The sequence below is a fragment of the Phymastichus coffea genome, unplaced genomic scaffold (assembly GCF_024137745.1).
Source record: "Phymastichus coffea isolate CEN01 unplaced genomic scaffold, Cenicafe_Pcof_1.1 PCOF00109, whole genome shotgun sequence".
Taxonomy (NCBI): Eukaryota; Metazoa; Arthropoda; class Insecta; order Hymenoptera; family Eulophidae; genus Phymastichus; species Phymastichus coffea.
This window is the reverse complement of record NW_026706920.1, coordinates 330,586-357,225: the sequence shown is the minus strand read 5'-3', so window position 1 is coordinate 357,225 and position 26,640 is coordinate 330,586. Positions and strand designations below refer to the sequence as shown.

Here is a 26,640-nt window from a genome sequence, read left to right as displayed (position 1 = left end):
GGGATGGCCATTCGCTTAAGACGCTTCGAGAGGTCTCTCACCTTAACCTGACAACGCACACAGGATACAGTAGTAAGAAGGAAGATGATGCTAAGGGGGAGGAGCGTATAGTCCCGACGTCTCGGAGATGGGATCAACACTCACTATACTACCCCGGGAGTGCCGATGGTGGGCAAGAGAGACAACATCTTGGAGATGCGCGTGGGCAGCCTCCTCTAACATAGCGTATATCCGTGACACCAGTTCCTTTTTTTGTCGTAATATCACAAGACGTACGCACGATTACAAAGTTTTTCGCAAATTTAGATACAGTGAAAGTTGGCTCTTTTGATGTTTCTTTGTTGGCTTTTTTGATTTTTGGACAAGGATATTTTACGGAAAAGTGGGAAAAGAAGTGCTCGCTTTCTCCTCGGGCCTTTGCGGTGATCCAATCGGAGAAAGGCGTAGGCTATCCAATTGCAGACTGGTGGAACAACACATACCTTGAAGTCACCTGGGTGGCGTGTGGGACATCCCTTTTATTTTATTCGGCAGTGTGCGGTGGCTAGCAATTTAGAGATTCCTCAGACGTGCTGAATTTCTCAATGATCGGTAGTTTCACGGGTTTTGAGTAATTGTCAGACAGTAATGAGTTACGACCGGCCTAAACTTTAGCAGGGCTGATGCTGTTGACATAGGACGTTCTTTGCGTTGTAAAAATTTGTTCGCACTAATGAGAAATGTTTGCGTTCAATAAGATTTAAAATAAATAAGGATAGAGCATAAATTGCTCAGAAAGTTATTTTAGAAGGGATGAATTTGTTAAGTGAATGTGTTTTTTGCAAAGAAGCGGAATGCACGCGAGCAATATATATTTATAGTCGATTATATACATTATATCGATTCATCTCGTGATCTGTGCTACTTCTTAAGAAAATTTTAACTATAGATAAAACTGATAAATTTCTTAAAGCTATATTTGACTGTCACAGGCTTGAATTCAAATCACTCCTTTGTTATTCTAGACGCGGACATCCAGTTCCTCAATAAAAAATTCATGTTCATTCCGAAGAAGATCACAAATTAGAACAGTAAATATCATCGTGATTGTGTAATAAAACTTAATTTTTTATTATGTTAACGCTAGGCAGCTTTACTCGCGATCGATGGCCAATTTGGCAGCTCTCGAATTATAAGATTGGCCAGTTGGACCTACTCGTATACGTCGGGTTTTCCGCGTTTAAACGCTAAAAAATGTTTCAATTCCGCGTGTACGGCGAACAATCTAAATATCAGCCTCCGCTGGTTTCCAGCAAGCGCTTGTTCTTTACATCTCTTTGTTTCACGCTCTCACTTGTTCATGGAATATATACATATATATATTTTTTTTCAGCATTTGCGGGCGCCTCTCGTGAATGTATACGTCCCGAAAGCGGTCGGATTGGCTTGCCGATTAAGTTTGTGGTTTACACGTCGACTGAAATAAAAAGTACGCTTGGTATTTATTGCCACGTGGCTTACTTGCTACCTTCTTTCGGAAAATTGATATATTTAATCAATCGAGATAATTTCATTTTTTTCAATTTTTGCCGATATGTTGATGCTCACTAATGATTGATATTTTACTTCACGGATTTCACGTATTGATCATATCGATTTCTTTTTCGTTATTATTCCTGTCTTGTAAACTATCTATAAAAGGGAGACGAACGAGGTTTCAAGTTCATTGATTTTATTAACACACATCGTTTGGTACAAAAATTTATAGTCTACGGATGCAATTTTCGAACAGTATTTTTAGGATTTAAATTTTTGAATGCAATTTCTACAATATGTATAAATTGATTTTTGAATAGCGATGCTTCTAAACTAACAGTATCGCGACATGTTAAATTAAAAAGCAAAATTCTTATTTAATCTAATAAAATAATTTCATGTAAACTATAAGTTCTGACGTGTACCATCTTTTAATCCATTATTAATGTAAAAATGACAACTTACAATTTATCTCGATAACAATAGTCGTCGTTTGCGGTGCAGCCAAGTGTGTATTGTTTGCCCTGCATGATAGTTTGGCATGATAATGACTCCGCCTCAAATTCTTTATCTTCACCCTACTAATAACTATTGTATATGGCTCTTTCGAAATAGCAACATTCAGAACATCAACAGTCCTCGGATGCTGTGTCTCTTTCACCTCGTACGTTGTATTAGCAATCAATTGTGACTCCAAATACCACGACACCCTTGGCCTCGGTTTACCTGAAATAAAGAAAAAAGGAAATCGTAGCTTTTATTTAAAATGCCATTTGAAGTGCGCTAATTAGAGCTTGATTACGTAAATGAGACTGATGAAAAGTTAGCGAGTTTACCGTTCTCGGCTTTCTTCGTGACCGCGGGATGAAGAATCTCTCTCCCACTCTCTACCTTTCTCTCTTATTTTTTGCTCTCGCGCACCACGGACAGAACTCGGTAACTCTTTCGGAAAGTATTATGTCGAGCATCAGCATTGTAGATTTTCAGCTGCTTTAAATTTCATGGTCCTACTTGAAGCGCCAGATCTAAGTAAGAATGAATTGCTCTCACCTATTCGACTTAACTTTTCTACAAGCTAGTTTTTTCCTTGCACCCTTCTGCGAGAATAAAGCAAAAGGAAAAAGAGCTTCCAAGTTAGCTAGTCAACAAATTAATCGATGGTCCTACTTCTAACTGCCAATTAATCAGCCGCGATTACTTCGTTCTTTCTTGGCTTGAAAAAGAACTGGAATCTTCCACTCAAGGCAGCAACAGCTAAGCAGTGTGCGATATAGCTAATTAAGCGTAATAGCAGACTTTGACCGCTCTGTCGCATGTGCATATGTAATATGGATGTACATGCAAAAGACTAGTTCGTCTCCTAGTCTCTCTTATTAGTTCGAATAATTGTACAGTACGGCTTTGTTATCGTCGGCTTGGCCTATGACGTGTCTTTTGATCAGTCATGCAGTTCGCGATTATATTTCTCGCGAGCTATCGTATAGGAAGGCTTGGTTCTCGCGCTGACGTACAATGCAACTGGTAGGTGAGACAGAGGGTGATGGAGAATGCTCTACATGTCAACTGTCGTTTGCAGGTGAACGCTGAGCCGTCTAAATTAATTCGCGCGAGCGAGCGAGCGGCTGCTCGTTTGCCCTGGGATTACGTTTCTCGTGGGGATCGACCGCGCGATGCTGCCAGCCCGAGAGACACTCCAGCGCGAGCCCATTACTTTTGCTAAATTGATTTTTTATGAGCCCGCACATGCGAGAAAATACAGGCAGAGAGAGAGAGAGAGAGAGGGAGAGAGAGAGAGTGTAAGAAAGAGAGAAAGTGGGTGGGTTCCAGACAAGAGCGATATTGCTGCCGTTATTGTGCTCGTCAGCGAAATTTTCCGGGCGTTGGGTACTGCTTATTGCTACGCTAAATCAATTATGCGCTTGTGATACATATCGTTACAATGCGACACTTTTCTTTGCGACTACCTCATTATTTAGAGAATGCTTGATCTAATGCGGTCGTTTGTCTTTAAAAAGTTTTGGAATTTTTCTTTTTTGTAAATTAATTAAACTGCATGGATAAGCAGTTTTGTGTATGGTGATAAATTCTACGACTTTATTGCTTTTCGCACCCGATTGTATGTTTGTGGAAGAGGACATAAATTTTGCAAAATGTTATTTCATTTGTGTAATATTGCTCGTTCGCTCGTACAACGAATTTGAAATAACAAATCACATGTGAAATATATCTGGATTTGTTGATTCCCTCGTATATTAATGTTGAAATAAAATCGGATTAGTACGAAAATTCAATTCGGAAATAACGATACACGTATAAAGTATTCCAAGTAGTACGAATGAACGCATAGTCAGACATCACATATTTTTCATCGTACGACCTAAAATTGTATACAGCCTGTGAAAAGTATGACAGAAAAATGGAAAACGCAGTCAAGGAGATAAGTTTACGAAAAGGAGTTTTGAGGAAAAAGGCGGCAATAATAACAAAAATCAATTGTGTGCGCGCGCGCCTTGTAAAGAAATACTCTGACAAGAATAATTTGTTCCCTTTGAAATGCGAGTTTTTCAGCAGTAATTCGTTGCCGACTTTCTCTCTTTCTTCTTTTTCTGTAGCTTCAAGGCTTGAGACAAGCTAAAAAGCCACTGTAGTCAAAGTATATACTACTACAAATGTTCTTTTAGTCGACTACGGTTTTCACGAGCTCCTCTTCGAACTATCTCTCTCCCAGTCGTTGGTTCCTCTTAAAAAATTTATAGACTTCGTCTAGAAAAAGTAAGAAAGGAGATAGCCGCCAGGTAGATTTTGCCCGGGAAATGAAATATAAACAAGGCTAGCGCTTGTAGTATCCAGAAGAATTAGCATCGCTTTGATAAAGTCCAAGTAGATCCTTGCCGTGGTGTGTATATGCAACACGAGCCTGCACGCGGGCATACAACGCGACGTGGCGTTTTTGAATGAAAAATCCCATTTCCTTGAACCGCGTGCGACTGGCTCAGAGCCAATTCCATTTAAAAGCCTTCGCGCGGCTTGGGCGTGTGTACGAGTTCGCCACCTAACTTTTTCGCGTTCGCTGCTGCTGCCGTTGTGCAGGGGTCCTGGACTTACGCCAGCTTGACGCAGTCGAAAGTTTTTCTTCGCTACACACACAGATATACACGTACACCTACGAATAATACGAAAGAAAAGAGGGGAAGGGATAGAGGTACGAGTGCAGGAAATGCACTCGTACGCGTGGGAATTGCGAGAGCTAAGAAGCTTCCGTTGCAGCTGCAGTATAGCCTAAATGCCATCTCTTGGCACGCTGGTTAATAGATATGTATATACACTTGCATGCTAGCGATAATGTCTCTTTTGTATCTACGTAAGAATGGAAGAACACACTCACCACCATGGACCTCACAGATAAGATCGAGATCGGCGCCTTCCGGATAAGCCTCCACGTGCTTGCTCATGTCCCGCTTCTTGGTGTCATAGATTATCGGCTTTAACGGCGGAACTGGAACAAAGGATAAAAGAAAAGGGAGCTTTAAAAGAGAGGCAAAACTACACGCGAAAAATTTTCCGGGGTCGAAGGCTCGAGAGCGGGAGAACTCGACAAGCGAGATAGAGAGAGCGTTTGCACCGGAGCTTGCAAGTCGTTTGAATTTTTTATTTTTTGTAAAAGTTCTACGACAACTCTTATGTGACTCGCTCGGATACTCAGCGACTAAACGTTTTCTCTTTCGTATTTTTGAATAATTCTATTTACATGTACGCTTTTTGATTAATTTCCAACGTGTAATTTACATCTCCCTAGAGAAAGAAATACATTAATTCCTGGAAAAAAGGACGTTCAGTGCTTTGGAATAGAAACTAAAATTCTCATGATGAATGTTTAATTATTTACGTGAAACATTCTTTCTCATTCGACTAATCAATAGAATTCATAATTAATCAACAATAATTATATTTTGTATTGATATAACTTGATTTATCAGTATTATTGATATAAATAAAGAAAATTGTATTATCGAATTTAATTGGAAACGTAATCGTATAAATTCCCCCAATAAACATACAATCGATTTAATGCGTATCCAACGAAAACCAATTCAATAAGAATTATGTAAATCATGGTGAGAGCCAGATTTTCGCTAGTTAAATATAAACAAAGCGACTGAGCTACACCGAGGGATCAATCAACACGATTTATCTCGACAATGGACCTAACCGCACGAGGTATTGCACAAGCGCCATCGCGGGAAGAAGGAGGCAAACATTTAAACGTCAATGATTCTTTCGTTTCACCTTGTGCGCGTTGTTTACTATGACTCACGTATCGCTCAAAAGATACGCTTATATACATATATACCCAACACTCAAGTGTGAAATTGGAGAACCACGCAAACGAAAAGTAGATGTGATATTCTACGCAAACTATTGCATCACCATTATTTATACATATAAGTAAGTAGATCTCATCCATATCCATCATCATGCACCTCGAAAAAAGCGGCATTGTCGATGGCTTTTGTGCAGACACAGCATGCAAAATATTGCGCGCAGCGCACGATATTTGAATAATATTTTTGTGTTATCGTAAGCGCGCGCAACGGTTAATATTTTTTTCCGTAGGTGGCGTCTAAATGACATACCCTTCCAGTTGCACCTCTTTTTTTTCGGGCTGGAAAAATCACACAAAAGGTTGGGAGGGAGGCCAGAATGGCGCTTTGTTTTGCGCTCACGGCAAGAAAATTCACGAGGTCCCGACTCGCTTTTTAATCTTTCGTTTATTCTTTTTTTCACTTCTGCCGGTGCTTCACTCCCTCCCTCCCGCTCTCCTTTACTCTCTCTCTCTCTCTCTCTCTCTCTCTCTCTCTCTCTCTCTCTCTCTCTCCGTTTCTATTCTTCGCCCCGTTGAAAACTCGTGTGTATGACATGAAGGAGGTCAGTGCATTTACGGTCTTTTTTTGGGGACTTCTATATTGCCGACTTTTCTTGGTGCTTTTAATCGAGAAAAGTCTTAACTCATCAACATCGTAATAAAATTGAGATATTTGAATGTCTGAGTATATGTGCGTGTGCTGCAATATTTTCTACTTCAAACTTTTTGCTGTGAATGGAAAAGACTTGATTGAACTCTTCTTTTATCGGAAAGCGCGACAAAGTTTTCTTAATTGTTACCCCTTTCTGGAAGGGATGGATGCGCTGGTTCAACTCGACCAAGTTTTATCAACGCGAAAAGATTAGTTTAAAATTCAGATGTAGCCTCGCTCGTTCGCGTCTTCCTACTGCAGAGAGCGCGAACGAGAGACTCCAGGGGAAACAATCGAGGCATTCTAAAATAAACTCCTCCAATCAAGCTTTAAGTTTCTCTTCTTCGGTCGTCGCCTCATTTTGCGCCTTTCTTCGACTGCCACGCTATGGCTCTATTTTGACCCTTTTGTTCGCTTGCCATTCTCTTTGTCGCGCTTTTTTCCACTTCCTCTTCTTCTTCCTCTTCTCCTTCTTCTGTCTTATTTTGTGTTCTTTTTCTGGGTTTGCGCCTCGAGGAAGAACAAGAGAGAAGCGTCGCGCGGTCGCTCGTCTCGCTGTGACATCTTTTCGGTCTCAGACAACGGCTTCCGTCTCCGCAAAACCGAAAAACTTTTGCGCGAATTTCGCGCTACCAGCAGCGAACTGAGCGGTATTTCTTAGCTAGTTTTAAAAGGGCATGGATTGAGAAGTAAATGAAAAGTCATCTTTTCTGAGCTCTGCTGTAGCCATCATCATGGCTTTAAAAATGAGTAGGAGGTCGATCACAATGAAAAAGCAAAAGGGTTTCACAGAGATTTAATATTCATCTCAGTAAGTAGAGCTTAATGAATATAAAAAATCTTTATTATTATTGACACGTGCCTTTGATCTGTCGAGTATGAAAAGATATTGTCATTTATTGATTATTGGATTTATGTGCGCAAAGCTGAAAATATATATTACTTGCAAACAAAATATCGGGAAGCATAATAAGATGAAGAAGACTGCATTGAAATAATCCGGTATTGGAAAAGGAAAACAAAATCATAAGAAATAAGAATTGGCACAAGTAGAAGAGATTCGAGGGTTTAATAAAGCGCATACTATATTGAAAACGATCAATTTAATAAAAATATTTGTGATGCCATTTGGACGTGAAATTTTTCATAGCTAAATTGAAATTACCCTTCAAACAAAAAACTTTGTTGTTGGTAAAAATCACAGACCTAGAAAAATCATGACCGACAAAGCTCTTCTTCCCACGCAGAAAGCGAATAGGGGCTGAACAGAAAAGAGTGAACGCACTACGCCCGCGTGTAAAGAAAGAAGCGATACGCAGCAAAAGGAAAAGAGAAGAGTCGCGCTCCAAGGCAATAGCGTAGAGGTGACCGCGGCATAAATATGTAGTAGCAGCTGGTATATATATATATAGGAAGGGGATTAGAAAGCGTGACAGCGCGCAGAAGCATATTGGCGGCTGCGACCGCGCTCGCACATCCCGACTATACAGCTACGTGACTCCACGGTCTTTCTTCTTTGCCTTTCTGTTTACGAGGAATGAGAAAGGTGCGCGCGTATAGTTCGCGAGCTTTCTCTCTCTTTCTGTCGAGTGAGGAGCGGAGGAGATGACTCGCATGTACAAGTGGACGGCGCGTCGCGCATGCTACAACTTCTGTCTTTTCCCTCCTCTCTCTCTCTCTCTCTCTCTCACTCCACTTTTTAACTCGTCGTTTACTCGCCTTTATTTCACGAATGCACGCGTACTTGGGAATTTCAATATCGCTACCGGGCATTTGGTAGTCAGACGTACGTAAGTTCGGAAATACCAGAGTAGAAAGTGGAATATCGACATGCATTTGATTCACATATCACGAGTAATTGCATGGGCATCAATATTTGTTTCGAGTGTGCGCGCAAGCAAGCTTGTCTTGGGATTGATAACTTGATCGTCTCGAGCATCAATATGCATCTCTGCGCCAACGGTAATATTGCACTCTTTGTTTACGGCTTTGTGAGAATAAAAAAATAAATAAAAGATGAGAGAAAAAGAGGGTTTTTTATATTTCTATCTGGTAGCGCATATTTAGAGGCTCGCAAAAGAAAAAGCGTGAAATATGCGGTAAATATGAGAATGTCGTCGCATGCCGCCCCCGAAAGCGTCCATGCATCAAAAGTTAACTACGATAGTACGTCGTGGTGCGCACACGTATATAATACAGAGGGAGCTCGCGTGCGCTCCATAATCTCATCTCTTCGCTTTTCTATATTTTTAATGAATATTCGAGGCAAACTTTCCAATGGCATTAAGTGCGCGTGAGAGTGAGGGATCGCTGGGGAGCGAGAGAGTTGCTGAATGGCTTTTCCCAGTGAACCGAAAATCATAGCGCGGGCGCGCGCGAGTGTGTACGTTTCTCGCCCTCTGGCTGGCTTTAGAGCTCAATTTCAACAGCCAAACAGATATTCGTCTCTCACTCGCCGGCGGCGGCAGTCGGATAAAGAGCAAAATAATGCAGCGCAGTAAAGCTCTCGCCCCGCGCTCGCCAGAAGAAATATATCGCGCAATGCGTTTACGTCCGGTTTACGTGCGGCCACTATATCGCGATAAGGGATTGAAATGCTCCACACCCTTAGGGCTGCCTCTGAATTAATAAAGTTTTCACGGCTTCCCGACCCAACCGCGTCAATAAACTGGCTGCGATGCCGCGCGTGGATTTTCGCTGATGAATGCTCGGCCGTATGGGAAGCGCGCGCGGCCAAACTAGACTCGGCAAAAAGCAGACATCCTGAGTGCGAGATCGGGGTTATAAATTTTCAGCCGAGACTTCTGACCGCCCGAGCGCGAATTTCTCAAAAACAACCGCGCGAAAAAGTAGCTTTCAAGGTTTCTTTGATGTACTCGTATCTCGTGATTACTTAAGGACTCAGGTTATTTTGTCGACACTGGAGAATCAGCACTATGAATTTATGTATTGGGCAGATAGCTCAAATGCTCAATTTACGATTAGTAGAGAAGTCAGAAATCACATTATATATATCATATCAATTTTTTTAACAATACAATTTAAGTTTCAGTGCAAATTCTTTAGTATTTTCAATCAGATTATAAATAGCTTAAATTTTTTAAAAGAGTGTAGATTTCGCTTCCGTTTGATTTTTGTGAGGTGCTAGTTATAAAATATTATTGATAACAGCCGGTAGCTTTCTCGGGTTCACGTATCGTACTTATGCATAAAAAGTTCAAGAACGTGAATATTATAGAAAGCTTTAATGGTTACTGAGGCTCATAGTTACGTGTTGATTGATATTCTTAACATCACATTTTCATAAATACTGTTCGATTGAGACAATAACGCTTAGAATATTTGTTTGCCAAGTAAGCGTTATGTAAGTAATTTCCGTTATATTCGCAAATACTGTAAGATGAGTTGAAAGTTTGAGTACTGTTGGATTACGCAAAAGAGAAAAATACAGGAACGTTTTCTGGCAGACAGAAGAGTGCTGTCGTCATAACTATCGTCGAGCTTTCGTCGTCGTGCTACATCACGTTCTAATGCGCTCATTATTCCCGAGTCATGCCATGTGAAATTTAACGTTGAGACACGTATCGCACGTGACATGCACACCCGCACCCGTCCCAAATGACTGACTCTTGGTACAATATTTGACATGATGTTTGCTTGCGCTTGCGTTTGCTTGGTATATGGTTCCCTCCCTCTTTTTCTGTACGGTCCATTTCACACTGACGACTATTACGATGAGTGCTGGCGGCGTTATTTTGTTTTTTATTGATTGTTTTATTTAACTTGGGAACTTGTCAAAAAAGCACTCGGGCATTGTTTTTAAATTAAATTGAATTGACAACTATTTGCTCTCGCTCTCTCTCTCTCTCTCTCTCTCTCTCTCTCTCTCTCTCTCTCTCTCTCTCTCTCTCCAGCTTGTATACTCTGAAAAAGTTTTATTTCCTGTATTTTTTACATATTCCATTTAGGTTTCCAGAAACGACAGTGACAAACTGGTTTTAATAAAAAAAAACCATGTTACTCCGTTGAAAAAATAATATTTGCAAATTGTTCGTAGTTTTTGTCAGAGGAAGATAAAGAGACAAATGAATAAAAAACAAAAATATAGAAGTGTATAAACTAACAGTGTAAATGGTTGCTTTTCTCACATTTAACTGAATCATACACCACGTAAGCGAAAATGAATATTGAATGTCTTGAAAGAAGCCAAGCAATTTGATTGAATATAAATCCTCAATGGCGCAGCAAAGATTGCGTACAGCCCATTTGAAAGCTCTTGTTTGTTCTACGTATAGAGTAGATTTTTAATTACAGATCGCCTGTGTGTGCGCACGCCAGGGTATTTACCGTAAGTTTAATAACTCTCGACTTTACCTTGCTTGCTACGAAAGGACGAGAAAGAATAAGAGGTTTCATCTGAAAATGTCTCTCTCTCTCTCTCGTAACGAGCGAGTGCGCAAAGTCGTAAATCCCAGCCTGTGCAACGCACGGCTGATACGATAAGAAGGGGAACATAAAAAAGGAACGGGAAAAAGAAGTAGGTGGCTTGCAGTTATTAAAGCTGACCGACAGCCACTAATCGAGCGACTGAGAGAGAAAACGAGTTGTCTAGTGCGGCACCGAGAGAGGCCAAAATATATTGCTAATAGTTGCAGCACGGAGAGAGCAAACGAGCCGTTGCGGTGTGCGATGCTTCGGTACATCGACTCGTAATCAAGCTCACCTAACAAACTACCGTTCCTGGCGCGCACACGCACGCATTTTCTTCGGTTTATTCGTGAAAGCGCGCTTCGGTTGTTTATCAAGTAGCCGCGATTTCACAGAGCGATGCGTACATCCTGTTCACAGTCTTCGCGGGAGCATGAACAAGTATAATTTAATTAGCTTGCTCGGCGCGGCGTGCGCGCGCGCGCTTTCGCAAGCACAGTGGCAACAACGAATGAATGGCGCAAGACCGTCTTCGAAGAAGCAGCAGCGTTGCTTGTAATTAAGGACGTCTTGGCCAAGTTGCTGCTGCCACTCTTCTTCTCCGCTCGGCACTTTTATCTTGTATTACTAATTGAGTCTCGCTCTCGTCGAGGGATAATTTTCTCTTTGTTCTTCGTTGCCCAGCAAATTTGTTGCAAAATACTACGTTCATTGTCTGCGCAACGCGGAAACAATTAGTCTTTAATTGGACCACTACCTACTCGAGCGCCTGTAAATTCAGCTATGTTGATACGTATAAATGAGAATTGCTGTATTTTGTATGTCGGCAGGAGCTTGAGTTATTCAATTTCGAGAGATGTTTCACCTAGTCACGCCTTTTACTCTATTGCTGCATAATAACTATAGTATTGCGCTTTAGCCGGGTAAATAAGGTGTTTGCGGTTACAAAGCTTCTCGGAAGTTTATAATTCGAAGCTGCATACCTTTCGAGTTATTACGTAATATGGCGAGCAATACAGAGGTGTCGAGTATTTTAACAAACACCAGTTGATACAGTTCGCTGGTAATTGCTTTGCTTTATGAATCATTGTTAACCAAAAGCTCTTTGCATTCGAAAGTTTCATCAGCTGATTCGAACTTCGAATTTGCGTGTCTTCACTTTGGAATCATTGAAAATTGATGCTATGTCTCTTATACGAATAGATAGATAATTCGCAAACGTTGATCAAACGTTTACGAGCTTGCAGTTTCAGCAGTGATAAAACCCTGAAATTTCGGGGAGACGATCGCGTGCGTGCACGTGCCTAATAGAATATGATACGCTTGAAAAATAAAGAGAGAGAGAGAGAGAGAGAGAGCGATGGGGGTGGGGGAATGGTATTTTTGGCGATGAGGCTAAAACTTGAGAAACTAATTATAAAGTGGATGATATTCGCGCACGCAATTACTTTTTACTATCGTGAATTAATCTTCTTTAATTACGCGATTTCCTTGGTTTATGAAGTTACGTGCGCGCGTGTGCTTGATTTCTCCTTCTCTCGCAAGAATAAAACGAGCGTTTCAGCACGTGCTGAAACCACAGGACGATAAAGCGAGTGGTGCGAGCTGCGGTCACGTGGCGCTTCGTTTTGGATACGTACGGACATTTTTCTTCGTTCTCCTCGACTGTTTTTTCTCTTCCTATAAAAACTTTGCAGCCGAGCTCTCACTTTTTTTTGATAGCGGTAAGCTCTTCGGCAATGCTCGAGTAATGTCTACTTATGAAGATATGGGTGCGTCGAGAGTGGCTGTAAATATTCATCTTCCATGTCGTACGAGGCTTTCATTGGTATAATAACGAAACTGTCAGTTATGAAAAGAAATTTTATTTTCATGGAATGCAACGTTGAGTGAAATCAATCCGATGTATTTTTAAAGCGAAAGTAGAACATTGTGTAGTGAAAAATTCAACGCAGTTGAAAACAGTAATTTTCTGGAGGGAATAATTCATGATTTAGTTTGGTATTTTTGCTATGCGCTGAATTCCTAAATTAACAAGTAGAATTTTCGCTTTAATATAGTAACTTTGTATTGGATTATTTGATATTAAATAACGATGGAAACAAACCAACGGATTGCGATTCAATAATGCGCGCAATAATCTAATATTTGATATTTTTTATTTTGAATACTATAACCTCAATAAATCATTGTTATTGATTTATTCTATTTGAATTGATACTTCATATTGCGATCCCTTTTCAGCAAATAAATATTATTGGTATATTAAAAATGACATATATGAAAATCCTTATTTTTAAATCAAGAAAACATGAAAATAACGAATTACACCACGTGCAGCAAAGAGCAATTGTAAATCCTTCAATAAATATATGTCACTTTAGAATTTCCTAGCTAGCTAGGAGAGATTCTTTTCCTCGTGTTTTCATCCGAGGAACTCGAGAAATCAACTTCCCCCCTCAACCTCCTTTGTCCCCGTAGCGGCTTCTAACGCCTCCACTTCGCGCGTATTCTCAGGATTTCTCACAAGCCTCGTTTCCAGACCAAATTAAATTGTTTTATTTACGTTCTTTGAAGACGCCATTTAAAATTCACTTAATGAAAAAAGACGATGAATTTTAATAAATTAACAACAGTTTTGTTTAATAATGAACTCGGAAAAGCTTTTATTCTTTTTTTAAAGTCAATCTATAAGGACGAGATAGTATAAAATCAAGTCAGTCAGATACAGAATTCTCGTGTTTTAAATTAATCGGCTGTGAATTTTTTTCCAAACAGTGAGTCAAGTTTTGTAGTACATTGATGGTTTATTACAACGATCTCTTCTGAATCTTTCAATATGTCGGATTCCACTCTGAAAAACTATCGAATCCATTCACGCTATATGGACAGGCTTCAAAAAGTTACTACACAAGTAAGTTAGGTACTTTTTTAAAACCTTGCTTCTAATGGAAGATTTTGCTTTCTATAAGAATAATATCCTGGAAAAGTCTTATTGCACGAGTTCGACATTTGATCTTTTCAAAGAGCAGAGGGCTGAACTTACTCGGTAAGGAATAACTCTTTTGAATGGTATTCATTCGTTCAAATCGAAAGACTTTTTCTTTGGAATTTATGGCTCTTAAAAGATATCAGGGGGTTAAACTTTAACGCTGTCTTATTTAAATTTGAAAAGCATTTTCACGAGTGCTATCATTGAAGATAATTTAAAAGCAAACTTTAGTTGTGGTACCAGCAGGTGCATGCCTTGTGTACTCGAACGTACGGTGAGTTCAATAAGAGTAGTTAAAAAAGTTTCTTAAAAGTTATAAAAATACTTATAAACCGCTTATTTGAAGATCAGTTGATAAGGAAGCATATTTAACAAATATCGACGAGGATCTTGAAGAAAAATTTAAATCACTTTGTCGTTGCAACCTGTCCAGATGAAAATTTCCAGTTGTGCTTCATTATAATCGTGATTTTTTTAATAAAAGCAATGTGTAATGGAATCTCATTAAAGCTGAAGAGTGCTTGGACGAGAGGGAAAGAGAGAGAGAGAGAGAGAGAGAGAGAGAAGGAGAGAAAGAGGCGTTTTTTCAAGGACTAGTCCGATAATAATCTCCTAATAAAAGTAATCGAACAAGGAGGATACGAGCGTGAAGGTAATAACAGTCGGCAAGCACGTGTACCGAATAATATTTACCCTGGAAGCGCGCGCGAGTGAAGATATTAAAGGAAAGTGGAGGAAAAGCCAAGTCGATGGAATCCTTATCGGCAATTCTTTCTGTCAGTCTGCGAGTATTATCTGACCGTACGAGGATTTTCAAGGTAGTCAGCACGTGTGTGTGAGCAGTGCGCGCACGAACGGACGTCCATTATGTGCGCGCGCGAGAAAAATGAAGCGCGAGCAGGCTTGAGGCGTGAAAAATTAAAGTTTTCGGAGGCCCATTCATTTTCCGCACTAGACTGATGGCTGCTTTGAATGCTCCTGCAAATATGGAGGAGCGAAAGAGAAAAAAAAGGTGGAGCTTTTTCTTCGAGTCCCACGCGGCTAACGGCTTCCTCTTTGTCATAAGCTTTTAAGGAATTTCCTCTTTCTCGCGGAGACGCAGAGACTTTGCCTCTGAAGGAAGTTTGTGTATTATGTTTGTTTTTCCTGCGGGAAGCCGCTCACGCCCGCGTTTGTATGCGTGCGTGTGGGCAAACACAAAGAAGTGGTTTTCTTTGAGACGCGCGAGCGCGGCGCGACTTCTGTAATGATGAATCACAAATATTTTTGCTCCGAGGGAAAAAGTTGGCGTGTTCTTGCGGTACCTGATTCTCGCGGAAGAATAACTTCCTTTTTCCGTTGCTGCGTAAAGTACAAACCAACCACAATCGAGGCATTCAGCGGCAGTTGCGCAGACTTACGCGGAAAATTGTGCGCGCGCCCCCTCTGGCTTTAAATTTCGTAACCGCCATAAATAAAAGTTTCCAGCCAGTGAGCATCAGTCATTTTAAGAGGCAAAATCTTATAAGATTCCGTGCGCTAACGTTTTCGTTGCAACTCGCTTGCGCGAACGCATGTAAGCGGTAAATCCATTTCATCTTGGAAGTGCCAGAGCGTAAAAACTTTCTCGTTGCACGTTGCCGCTTCTTCGTTCATTCGTTCTCCCTTTTTTTTCAACCACACCCAACCTCGTCGATTTCCTTGTTGAAATACGTCGCGAGATATCCCTCGGGAGAATTCCAAGTCCCAGCGCACTCTCTTGGCACACTTTAATCTAAGTCTCGCTGCCCGACACTCCTAGCTTCAACCTCACACATTTTTTAAATATTACATTTTTATTTTTTTCGAAACACGCATACAGAGATACTATTTTCCCGAGCTATTCATTTTCAAATGAATTTCTACGTCACTGTGCTTGAAACTGTAATCCAAGTTCATTTTACTTGCCATCCGTTGTTTGGATACAAGTCGTGAATACATTTTTATTTTTACTGTTAATTATGTCTCGTTATTCACCAGGAACTTTAACAATACTGTCGTTTTTCATTTTTGTTCCTATTTTATTTGAGGTATATGTGTCTTATGCTTTCGACCGAGATTAAAATTTTATTTTTTTCTTGATTAATTTACTGATAACCAATTCGAATGTATAAAAATTTTGGAAATCTGTATATATAGTTGATTGGAATATTGTAACGTACCCTGTGACAAGTACGTGCAATTGTTTTTGTATTCGCATAATAAAGATTTATATTTAAACAGATTTTTCTGTTGATCAAGATATTTATAATTGAAGAGATAACGGATATTTTTTGCCCATGCAATAAAATACGTCGTGAAAGCTTCGTAGATAGTAGTATTTTTATATGCTCTTTCAATATTTGAAGAAATCATATAATAATACTGCTGTAAGAAAGAGAGAGATTGAGTGAGTGCGTAAGAGTTTATTTCCTTTTCTTTATTTACTACATTGTGATAAAAGCCGTCGTTTTACAGTAGCTTCGCGAAAGAAAAAGAGAGGTGTGACAGGCTCGACGAATGAACCTTTCAACGTCGTTTTAGACGTTCTACTAACTCTGCCCAGTAGTACCGCACCTCTACACAAGTTTATCCCTTCCCATCTCACGTTCACTCCCTCACTCGTTGACCCATCGGCCTAGGATTGACCTTGTGTCCATCTTATCCAGGAGCTATGCTCCCAGCGGAGGCTCAGCCTTCCGAAGCCTTGACTTGGTGAAGCTAACAGGGTGCTACGCCAATGTCACGCACGTTGCGCTCGTCTACGTATGGAGAGGAGTTCGGAGCAGTGAGAGGCTAGGTCGTACGTGCGATGCCGCATACATTTATCTTACAATTAAATGCGATACATTTTCAATGCTCTCGTACGTATGCAACAAATTGTGGCGCACGTACGTAGCAGCGTGCTTACCTGTGAGTTTTCGCAGAGTTTTCCCCGCTTCCGTTTTCATCTAATACGGCGTCGGAACGTTCATTCTCTCACTCTACTCGGTGCATTTTCCCTCTCCTTTTTCACTAGCAATCGTGCTTGTGTTTTCAACGTTCTTAACATCTGCGAAGGCACACTGGAGCTACTTTCCATGATAACACCCAGCACTTTCTTCCCGATGTTATACGCTATCTGGGCAATCATTTTCAGAATTTAAGATAATAAAATAAAAGCAGCGATTACGAATACTTCATGAGAAGCACGGGTGTGTGCATGTGATGTGTTTTCGTCACACCCCGGGTTCTCGCGCACGTCGGGCAAAAAAACAAAGGTTAGAGCCTCGGTAGTCAGCAAAAAGAAGAAGAAGAAGAAAAATAAGAAGAAGAAAAAGCAGCTAGAGTGTGTGCACTAACGATGGATTGATATAACGATCGCTCGTTCTCGTCCATATTCGAAAGGGATGCTGGGGCTGTGCTGGAAGAAACTAAGAGAAAAAACAGCTGCCGTGTAACGGGATATTTTTCATCCAAGGAAAACAAGTGACAAGATATCGACAGGTTTGATATTCTCTCGTGGACGTGGATTCCTTTTTTCCTTTCTGGTTGGCGCAAGTTCGTTGAACCATCACCACCATCACAGAAAGTTGCCGACGACGAAGAGCCATTAATCACCGAATCACGGTAGCTACGGAGGTCCGCGCTATATACGCTCGGTTAGCCTTAATAAGCGTCTTCCATCTGAAAGCACTGGGCCCTGAGCCAATCTTCGCGAGGCACAGGCATGAGACCTGTATGCTCGTACTCTCGCGGTTTGCGCATCATTAACCTGCCGCTCAAACAAAAATCAAACCTGATGTTGCTGTCGCTGCAGCGTAAATTACTCTCATCCGCTTTTCGAGTTGCTGGCTCCTCCAGATTTTAATCAGCGCCTCAGTTATCGACGCGCGAGATTCATTCGCCAAGAAAAACTAGTTGGCCACGAGCCAGTGATGATCGTTGACCCTGAGAACTGAAAGCGTCGTTCCTTTACTTTTTTTCTTTTTTGCTTTCTCTTAGCCGACTTACGACCGATATCTTTCCTTGGTTCTCTTTCGCCAGTTGATTTTTCCACCTCTATCCTTCTTTCTCTTTTTTTTTAGCTTCTGGAGTCGATAGTTTTATATCTACACTCTCGATTTTATTCGTCGTTCGGCTGTATTCGTGTGCACGAGCTGCGGTCCCATCCAACAAGAAATTCGCGTGAAAAACCTTCCTAGTGCTTTTTCTTTTTGTGCGCCAAGGCTTTCGAATGAATTGAATTGGCCCAGAGTGGCGAATTCAATCAAGAGACTTGTCAATATTGTTTTTTATTCATGCGACTATAATCAACAAAACTATTAGTTAGACAGGATTACTCAATTTTAATTATTATTTATTTACTTATTAAAGCTCCTTTAATATTATCGTAATGTTTTCTTTGATTGGTTCCTTGAAAACAGAAACGTTGTGATTACAATCTGAAATGGAAATTGTTTAAATATATCATGGTTTGGAGAAGAGTCGGTAAGAAGGTAACTCTGCATTGGGGTAACGTAGAAGGTCACTAAGAGAAGACGAGTCGTACAGCGTTAGCCATGGTAGTAGAGCAATGGCAGTAGTAGAAATAGCATCAAGGCTCTTACGGAACCGGCTATAACTTCTGGAAGAAGCCGAGTCGCTTCTAATTCAGTTTAATGGACGGTTGGAAGACAAACTACGTTAGCGATGCCAATGCCGAAAGGACTTTGGTAGCGTAGCGCTGTACAGTGCAGAGCGCGCGGTAAGGAGGCTCTTACGTTTCCCTGGAGACGACCATGCCATGCCATAGCAAAGCTTCGAACACCCCCGATCGATTTCCAAGTATAGATACCCAAAGAGCCTTTCGATCTCCTATTGTCCTTGCGACAATAAATTACTTTTAAATCAAACTATCGATTCCACACACAACGAAAACGGTCAAGCGAGAAAGAAGGAGAGAGAGAGAGCTTTAACTGCGAGATTTGTCTCCGCGTACTAGTCGTATGTAGTGGCTCTCTTTCGAATTTCAAGTACAAAAGAATAATCACTCACTCAACTCTTTTACGAATCAGGCTAAGAGGATTGCTTGCTCTCACTTGTTATCAATGGATGAGCGAGCTCGAAAAAGAGATTATGATGAAACGAATTAGACAAGTTTATGCCGCTATTGCTGCTCCCGTTCTTTCAGGCCAAGTAAAAGCATCCCGTCCGCGCGTCGATTGTTTAAGAGTCCGAAAACTCCACTTTACTTTTGATGTCGTACCCGTTCACGTTTGCGGCCTGTTTGAAAGCTTCAGTTGTGGTCAACCGCTTGATTAGGTGACGAAAAGGTGTTACGGAGATCTTTTATAGTTGTCTTACATTCATTGTATTAGAGCACATTAGCTTCAACTGTTAAAATTAGTGCTTTAATTTAGATCTTGAATAATTAATTTATAATTTTAGCTCGTTATTTGATTCATTAATTCGTGATAAATTGACAATATTATGTTTCTATCAATCTGAAAAGAACTTTCAAGTTCTCAAACAATCTTTAAGTTTCTAGAAATATCATTTACTTAGTTATGTTTAACTTCTAAGAGCTCAACGATTTCCAACGTTAATTTTATCGTACCTAACTATAATACTTATCGTGTTCTCATTGTTAATGTGGTAGGGAGTTAAAAGTTTCTGACTATTCATCTATTAATAGAACATTTCAGATAAAACTATTGAATCATATCAAGCAAAAGCATTGAATAGACTCACCTATAACGGTAAAGTTGACCTTATAATTCTTGCTAGGCGAGTTGTGAAAGTCGACCCGGCACCTATATTCTCCAACATCGTTCTCCTGTACGTTTTTGATGAGTAAATGTCCAGGGACTGTGGCGCGAAAGGTCGCCCTGCTGCCCCAGATGTGCGCGGCACTCCAAAGTTTCGTCTTGCCGGTACGTAGATTGCGCGCGTCGTAACTAAACAAGAACAGTCGTTTTATCAATTCACTAACGCTCTGCAATGCTCGCTTTGATGTTCGTGCACTCGCGTGTATACGTGTATATGTGTGTGTGTGTGTGTGTGTACGTTGAGATCTGAATACTTATGCCGAAGCTCATTAAGAAACTTGACAAACATTTACGCAAATGTGCTACAAGCTTATATCGAATAAGAATTGAAACTTTGCGCTTTGATAAACCGAAAGACAGAAAGAGAGATAGAGAGAGAGAGAGAGAGAGAGAGAGAGAGAGAGAGAGAGAGAGAGAGCAGACGACAAATTGTTTACTTTCCGTGCACGTGCGCTGTTCTTGTTGTAAAACTCGCCGGAAGGGAGGTGTTAAGCTGCGCGACGATTTTTCATCGTTAAAGCGTAACGTGAAGAGCGATATAAAAGTTTTACAGAATCATCGTTTACAAAATGGTAGCTTCCTAGTCTAATATAAAATTATTTTAATCTTCATCATTTATTTAAAAAAAATTGATTTATGTTTGTGTTGACGTTTCTCGCTCTATTTGATGATATCGTTTATCACTCATCTCGTTAAAAAATGGTGAAAAAGGCTTTGAAGTTATTTTCAGGGGGAGTATTGTACATATATTAGTAACCGTGCATTAATGGACTTGATATTCTGGTCGTATGTCAGTTCTGTTACAAAACCGATGAGTTCATACTTAATAAGCTTTACAAATTCCTTCAATAATTTACTGTTAGTATTAAATTTCTTGTGCAGCGCAAATTCTTCCTTTAGTACGAACTGATAGCCAGTAATAACGTTGATGTCTCTCTCAAACTATATATATCAAATCGCTTTTAAAGGCCGCCACCAGGAAACCATTAAATTTAATACTTTGTGCTGAGAAAGAAGTAGTCGAGCGACGACGACGACGGCGACGACGTAGCCTCGCAATTTAATTAGACGACTGACGGCTAAAACGTTTTACTTGTAGCGCGGACTCTGACTGGAATCGCTTAAGCGCGATCGAGTGGTTAAAAAGAGGAGGAAGAGAGAGAGAGAGAGTGAGAGAGAGAGAGAGAGAGAGAAAAGAGGCCTCGATAGAACGACGACTAGTAGATAGGAAAAAACATATTACCTAAATGCACTCGTTTGCTAGAGCTGCAGTCTCTGATTTGAGTGCCGTTTCGCTGCGCCGTCGCTATTTCCGCGCTTTCAATCGTTTCGTTTAATTAGATAGTTGCGAATAAAAAACATTCCCTAAACGACATTTTTTTTCCGGAATCACATCACTCGACAGTTTCACCATAAAATTGATAAGGTTAATTTGTTTCCATTGTAAAGAAACATTTGAATAATATTTGTCGTAATCGGAAAAGTAGCTTGGAAAGAATCTTCGAAAAACGAGTGTATGCGATTTACGCAAAGAATGATGTGTCGGTTACCTTAAGGGCAAAGTAATGTTTTTAAATTTTCGTTTTTCGCTCTCAGTGTTCTTGCATTTAAATAGATATATCCCGTGCAAAGCTTTCTCTCTCGAACGCATCGTCCCTTATTTATGTCGGAAAATACGCGTTTCGATATTGATCTATGTTTACTTTGCGTATTACGTTGGCTGCTGTCCCAGCGTATAACGCACGAGCTTGTATATACACGTATGTTTCTTGTAGAATGTAAAATATAGCGACACAATGCCTTGGGGAATATTTGTCGTAAAATAAATATGCATTTTGTCTCCATGAGATCGGCGACTAAAAAGCCTTTGAATAAATAAGCCATTTTTTCCTAAAAATTATATCACAAAAATATATGTTTTTTGTATTTTTTCCCTTTTGCATGATGAATTTTTCTTTGCACGGTGAATCGAACTATACAATAGAACAAAATAATCACGAATCTTAAAAACCTCATGAATTTATCTCTCAAACATAGTGAGCGAAAAGGAACATGTGCAAAAAGAGACGACGAGACGACAGGAAACGCTAATTGCATAAAACCTTTTAAAGCCGCTTCGTTTTTTTCTATTCCATAAAACCTCCCCTCTGTGACGCCTTATTGCAATGCGCAGTGCTTTGCTGCCTGCCGCAATTCCGTGATAATGAAATTTTTCGCGCAATTGCGCGGTCCTCATGCTTTGCAGCCGCCACCCTCCCCACAAGTCAATTTTAGCTTCGCGGGTCTTGAACGCTTCGACGATGTTCGTCAAGGGATTGCGCGCGTTTTACGGAGATCACCAGGAAAAAAAGGTAAAAAGAGAACCACTTTGCGGTTTAGTGCAATAATGTGCGCTTATCTCTTTCCACGAGACAGTGGATTGAATGCGTTGAGGAGCGAGCGGGCAAACTACGACTAAAATAGTATTTAATTTCTTCTACTGAAAATCTTAGTCATCGAAGAGTAGGAAAGGGATGAATTTCTATGAACTTACTCTTATCGGAGCAGTCATTATTACTACATAGATTAACTATTTTATCAAACAAATGAGAGAAACCTAAACTGACTCAATTTTGTATTATTCTTACGCGTACTTTAATCAATACATTCTTATATTCATTTATTTACGTATGACCTACTTTACAAAGAAATGCGATAATTTGGATTACGAGATTCCGCCACAAAAAGAAATATCTAATAAAAAGCCCTCTTTTCTTTCAATAAAATCAACCACAGACTCGACTTTTTTAAAATCAATATCTTCAGGTATCTTTAATTTTAGCGTAGTTTCAATAATGTCAGATGACGAAAAAAGGGAGCGAAGAAAGCCATATAAAACTATATGTAACAAAATGTGTAGACATAAAAGACGACGCTCATATCGATACTTAAAATACTCTTAAAATTGTAAATACCAATCAAATAAACTTAATCAGTGGGATGACATTTGTCTGAGAGTAAAAAAGGAGTAATCTAAGAATAATAAAAGTAAGAGTACATGTACGAGAGCAATGCTAGAAAAATGAAAGAGCGAGTGATATAACGAAAAAACGAGAAAATAGCAATGAGTTAGGTGTGAAAAAGACAAATGCATGTGGAGCAGGCGAGAAAAGAGAATGAGTACAGGACGAAGTAGGGACAGTAATTTCGTTACCCGCGGTCTGCACACACACACACGCGTACTAATTTGACAATTTCATTGTGCTTACGTTCGCAAAAAAGAACCCGAATACAAAGATCCCTCTTGTCTCCATCTGCCGTGATTGCGTACGATCCCTTTTAATCGTTTCTCTTGCGCGTCCCCTCCTTTGTGTTTTTTTTCTTCGCGTGCTGTCCATTCGCGTTACGTTTTTCCAACTGCTCTTTCTCTCTGACCCTCCGGCATAGTTCGATTTGTGATTGCGGACAAATTTTCACGTTCATTCATTAATCGATTCGTCGGCTCTTTTTATTCTTTTTATTTTCACAGCGTCACGAATAAATTATATGGAGGATTACAATTCGCATGTAAAAAAAAGATGAACCTGTCTCATTAGTATTAAAATGACGTACGCCTTTCATAAAAATCATTTTCAATTGGTTTATTCTAATTTTTATCATATTTTCACGCTCATTATTCCAATTCCGTATCACAAATATACGTTGCGCGTTTAAGTCGTATTGAAAAAAATATATAAATTTTCATTGTTTGACTAAATCGGATTTATACTACTTGAGTATGATTTGTAGGTAACTGACAGTATAACATTCCTATATTGGAACACTTTTCTGAAATTTATTATATTATCGGTACTATTTGATTTTATGCTGTATTTTATTATTGAAAGCGTATAGTTGTGTCCAAATGTAGAAGGTTATTTTATGGCCAAGCACTTATCTAATGTTAAATGTATCGAAGTAATGTGTGTATCCTTGCCTCGTAAAGTATCACGTCGTAACAATAAATAAAAATATCTTGACAAGTTTATACGCGAAGCTGGTAAATTAATGCGTGAAATTCCGACAATCTATACACACGGCTCTAAAGACAATTCACACCTTTACCTGGTTAAGTTCAACAAAGCGTAGACGGCAAAACTTTCCAGAGAATTGCGGCCCGTGTAAACGGCTCTTAAACGATAGATTGTCACCTCGATTAATGCACGGGCGTCTTTGCATTGAATATACATAAACTTGCTTAGCGTATATACGGAAAAAATGTAGGAAGAGAGAGAGAGAGAGAGAGAGAGAGAGAGAGAGAGAGAGAGCACAAAAAACTTTTTAAAGGGCTAGTTAAACTTTTCGCATAAAATTAAAGAATTGTGATTTCAGTCGCACAATTTTCTTGCGCGCGTCTGCGCGATTTTCTTTTTTCCGCGACTGACAGCAGAAAATACAATTTGGCCCGCTAACTTTCGTAAATTCGAGCGCAAAATAGATTTCAATAGTTTTTTTGTCATAGTCCCTCGAGTAAAAGCAGCTACATTTTCGTAACTATAGGGATTGCGACTTTTGTTTTCGGAGTAAAAGTTTCTGTTGTGGTGGCGCTATATACAGGCTGTCACGAAAAGATATTTCCCGACGCGTGGAGCGTACTATACGACTACGTCGTCGTTCTCGCAATGTGTCTCGTTTAAAGATGAACACTTTACTGCTCGTTTTAAAAAGGTGAGTCGTGCGCTTTACAAGTTGGCTATTTACGTGGTTAGCTGTATATACAGCGGAGAACTAGCTCCCGCTGAAGTATGACTCGTAGTTTCTCAAAAATTATGCTTGCCTTGCGGGGCAAAGTTAGATTCAACATTTTGCTTTCGAAATGCTGTATATTACTTGAGGCAGAATTTACCACATTTTTTTGGATGAATAATATTACTCTTGATTTTTTATGTTGTTTTCAAATGGAGTTCAGCTTTCATTTAGGTCAGTTTTGTTTTACTAATAACTTTCTAAATAATAGATTTTGCGTGTATCAAACAGGAATTCGATATTATGTAGTTTTCCATGCTTTATTAATTACGCCATAATTTTAATTAATTCATACTTATGATGTAGATTTGCAATGAAAAGCCAAAATGAATTATACAGCGTACATTTCAACGTCATTACAAAGTGAAACTCAGCTGGCTTTTATTGATTTCCATCTCGTTAAGTGCAATTCCACGTCCTCCAGTTTATTATGAAACCACTTTAAAGCATGTCGAGAAATATCAAGTCTTACATTTTACCGAGACAATGAAAACTCAATTTAGTCGATGAATAATACTCAAAATTCATTATCTTTGCACGAGAGTAGTAGCAGCAAAAATTTTCAATGCAAAAACGTCTGCTCTTTTATTATGCATGGTTCAATTGTTCAAGAAAGTTCAAAGGTTTTTTTATATTAACGTATGTAAGAACTGCCGAGTATAAAACATGACGGAAATGAATTCAGCTTTTATAGTATTAAATTATCCATGCGAAATGCACGGAAGAGAAGGAAATGAAATTCTGGTTAAATGTGAGCAAATGAAGTTAGCAATAATTTCAGAAATGTATTTCAAGCGCATTTTATTTTTTTATTGCTTGCTATATAATTCTCCCTCAACAAATTACATTATAAAATAATATCTACATCTTTCTCAGAATTTCACAAAGACGAGCAATTTCTATGGCAATGAAAAAATTTTTCAGAATACCAGGAATTTTAGTGCGCCGTGACTGAAAATAAAATAAAGTAAAATAGCAGTGTGAAACAGGCCGTCAGCGATGGTCTTATCAATGCATCTGCACGTTCGTCGTGGTATTTATCATGCATAAATGCAAGCGACGCGTCGTAGAATACAGTAGAAGGCTGCGGGTAACAAGAGAAAGGCCGCCACCTACGCCGCTGCTACTGCGCGCGTGCAACATTTTGATATTCGTCGGCTGTATAAATGTAAATAAAAGCTAAGCAGATAAAAGAAGTCTCGCTTGCGCGTTTCCTCATTTCGCGCGGAAAAAAGAGCACGGATTCCGAATACCGATTGTCAGCTTACCTAATGCCGTTTGCAACCTTATGAATAAAACAATTGTAACCGTCTTGTACCGGTATTTTCCACTCGGCGCGGCCGTGGCTTTTCCATGGAACCCTGTCACACGCCTTCTCTCTCTCTCTCTCTCTCTCTCTCTCTCTCTCTCTCTCTCTCTCTCTCTCTCTCGATTTCGCGGAATTTACTTCCCTGTCAATTCGGCTTCTGTTTTAGAGAGAAGTTTTGCTGAGTTTCGCCTAATGGATCGTGGAATGGGATTTGTGGTGAGCGACATCAGAGAGTAGATGCATTTGCAGAATCAAATGTCAAAATGTAAATTTCAAATTCGATTTGACATTAAACAAAAAAACTCTGATACAATCGATTTTTTTAAATACTCCCTTCGCTATTATTTATACAACATTTCGAAGATTTTGTATTTCTGTTTTTTAAACGTTGCTCTGAGATAAAATATTAGACATTTTCATGGATTAACGTTTTTACGCTTCTATATTTTTACTTGTTATTTAATATACAGTGTGTATATTAAAGCAGTGGTTAAATATTTTTTTACCTTTTTCAAATTAACAAATAGTCATTATATGTGAAAAATTGGCCAAAACAAAAAATTACCAAAACAATATTATTCGTATCGTTATAAAAATCATGGTACTTTAAATTTCTAAAAAACTGTTGGAAAATTGTAAAAATGCCCACAGGTCACATACATACAGAAGACCAGCGAAAAATCGTAATTTTTCATTTTAAACTTTGTCGCAATTAAACCCATCACTGTGAAGATAATATATCCAAATAGTTACAGACTGTAGAATAAATACACAAAATTTAGTAAAGATCACTTGAAAATCGTAGCGATTTCGAATGCAATTAGAAACAGA

The 26,640-nt window shown here is 39.5% G+C and overlaps 1 protein-coding gene across 7 annotated transcripts in view; it reads right to left on the bottom strand.

The window, feature by feature from the left end:
- The window catches only part of LOC131670360 (nephrin-like), a 67,590-nt gene that overhangs the window by 17,249 nt on the left and 23,701 nt on the right, over positions 1-26,640 (bottom strand). For 6 of the 7 annotated variants that reach the window (XM_058945895.1, XM_058945894.1, XM_058945892.1 and 3 more), the window contains exons 4-6: positions 19,660-19,865; positions 4,901-5,011; positions 1,981-2,241 (exon numbers count right to left, since the gene is read on the bottom strand). In XM_058945895.1, coding sequence (XP_058801878.1) covers positions 1,981-2,241; positions 4,901-5,011; positions 19,660-19,865 — 578 coding nt within the window. Of the gene's footprint in view, positions 1-1,980; positions 2,242-4,900; positions 5,012-16,858; positions 17,024-19,659; positions 19,866-26,640 lie in introns of those variants that run through there. The other variant, XM_058945897.1, reaches the window with a different exon arrangement.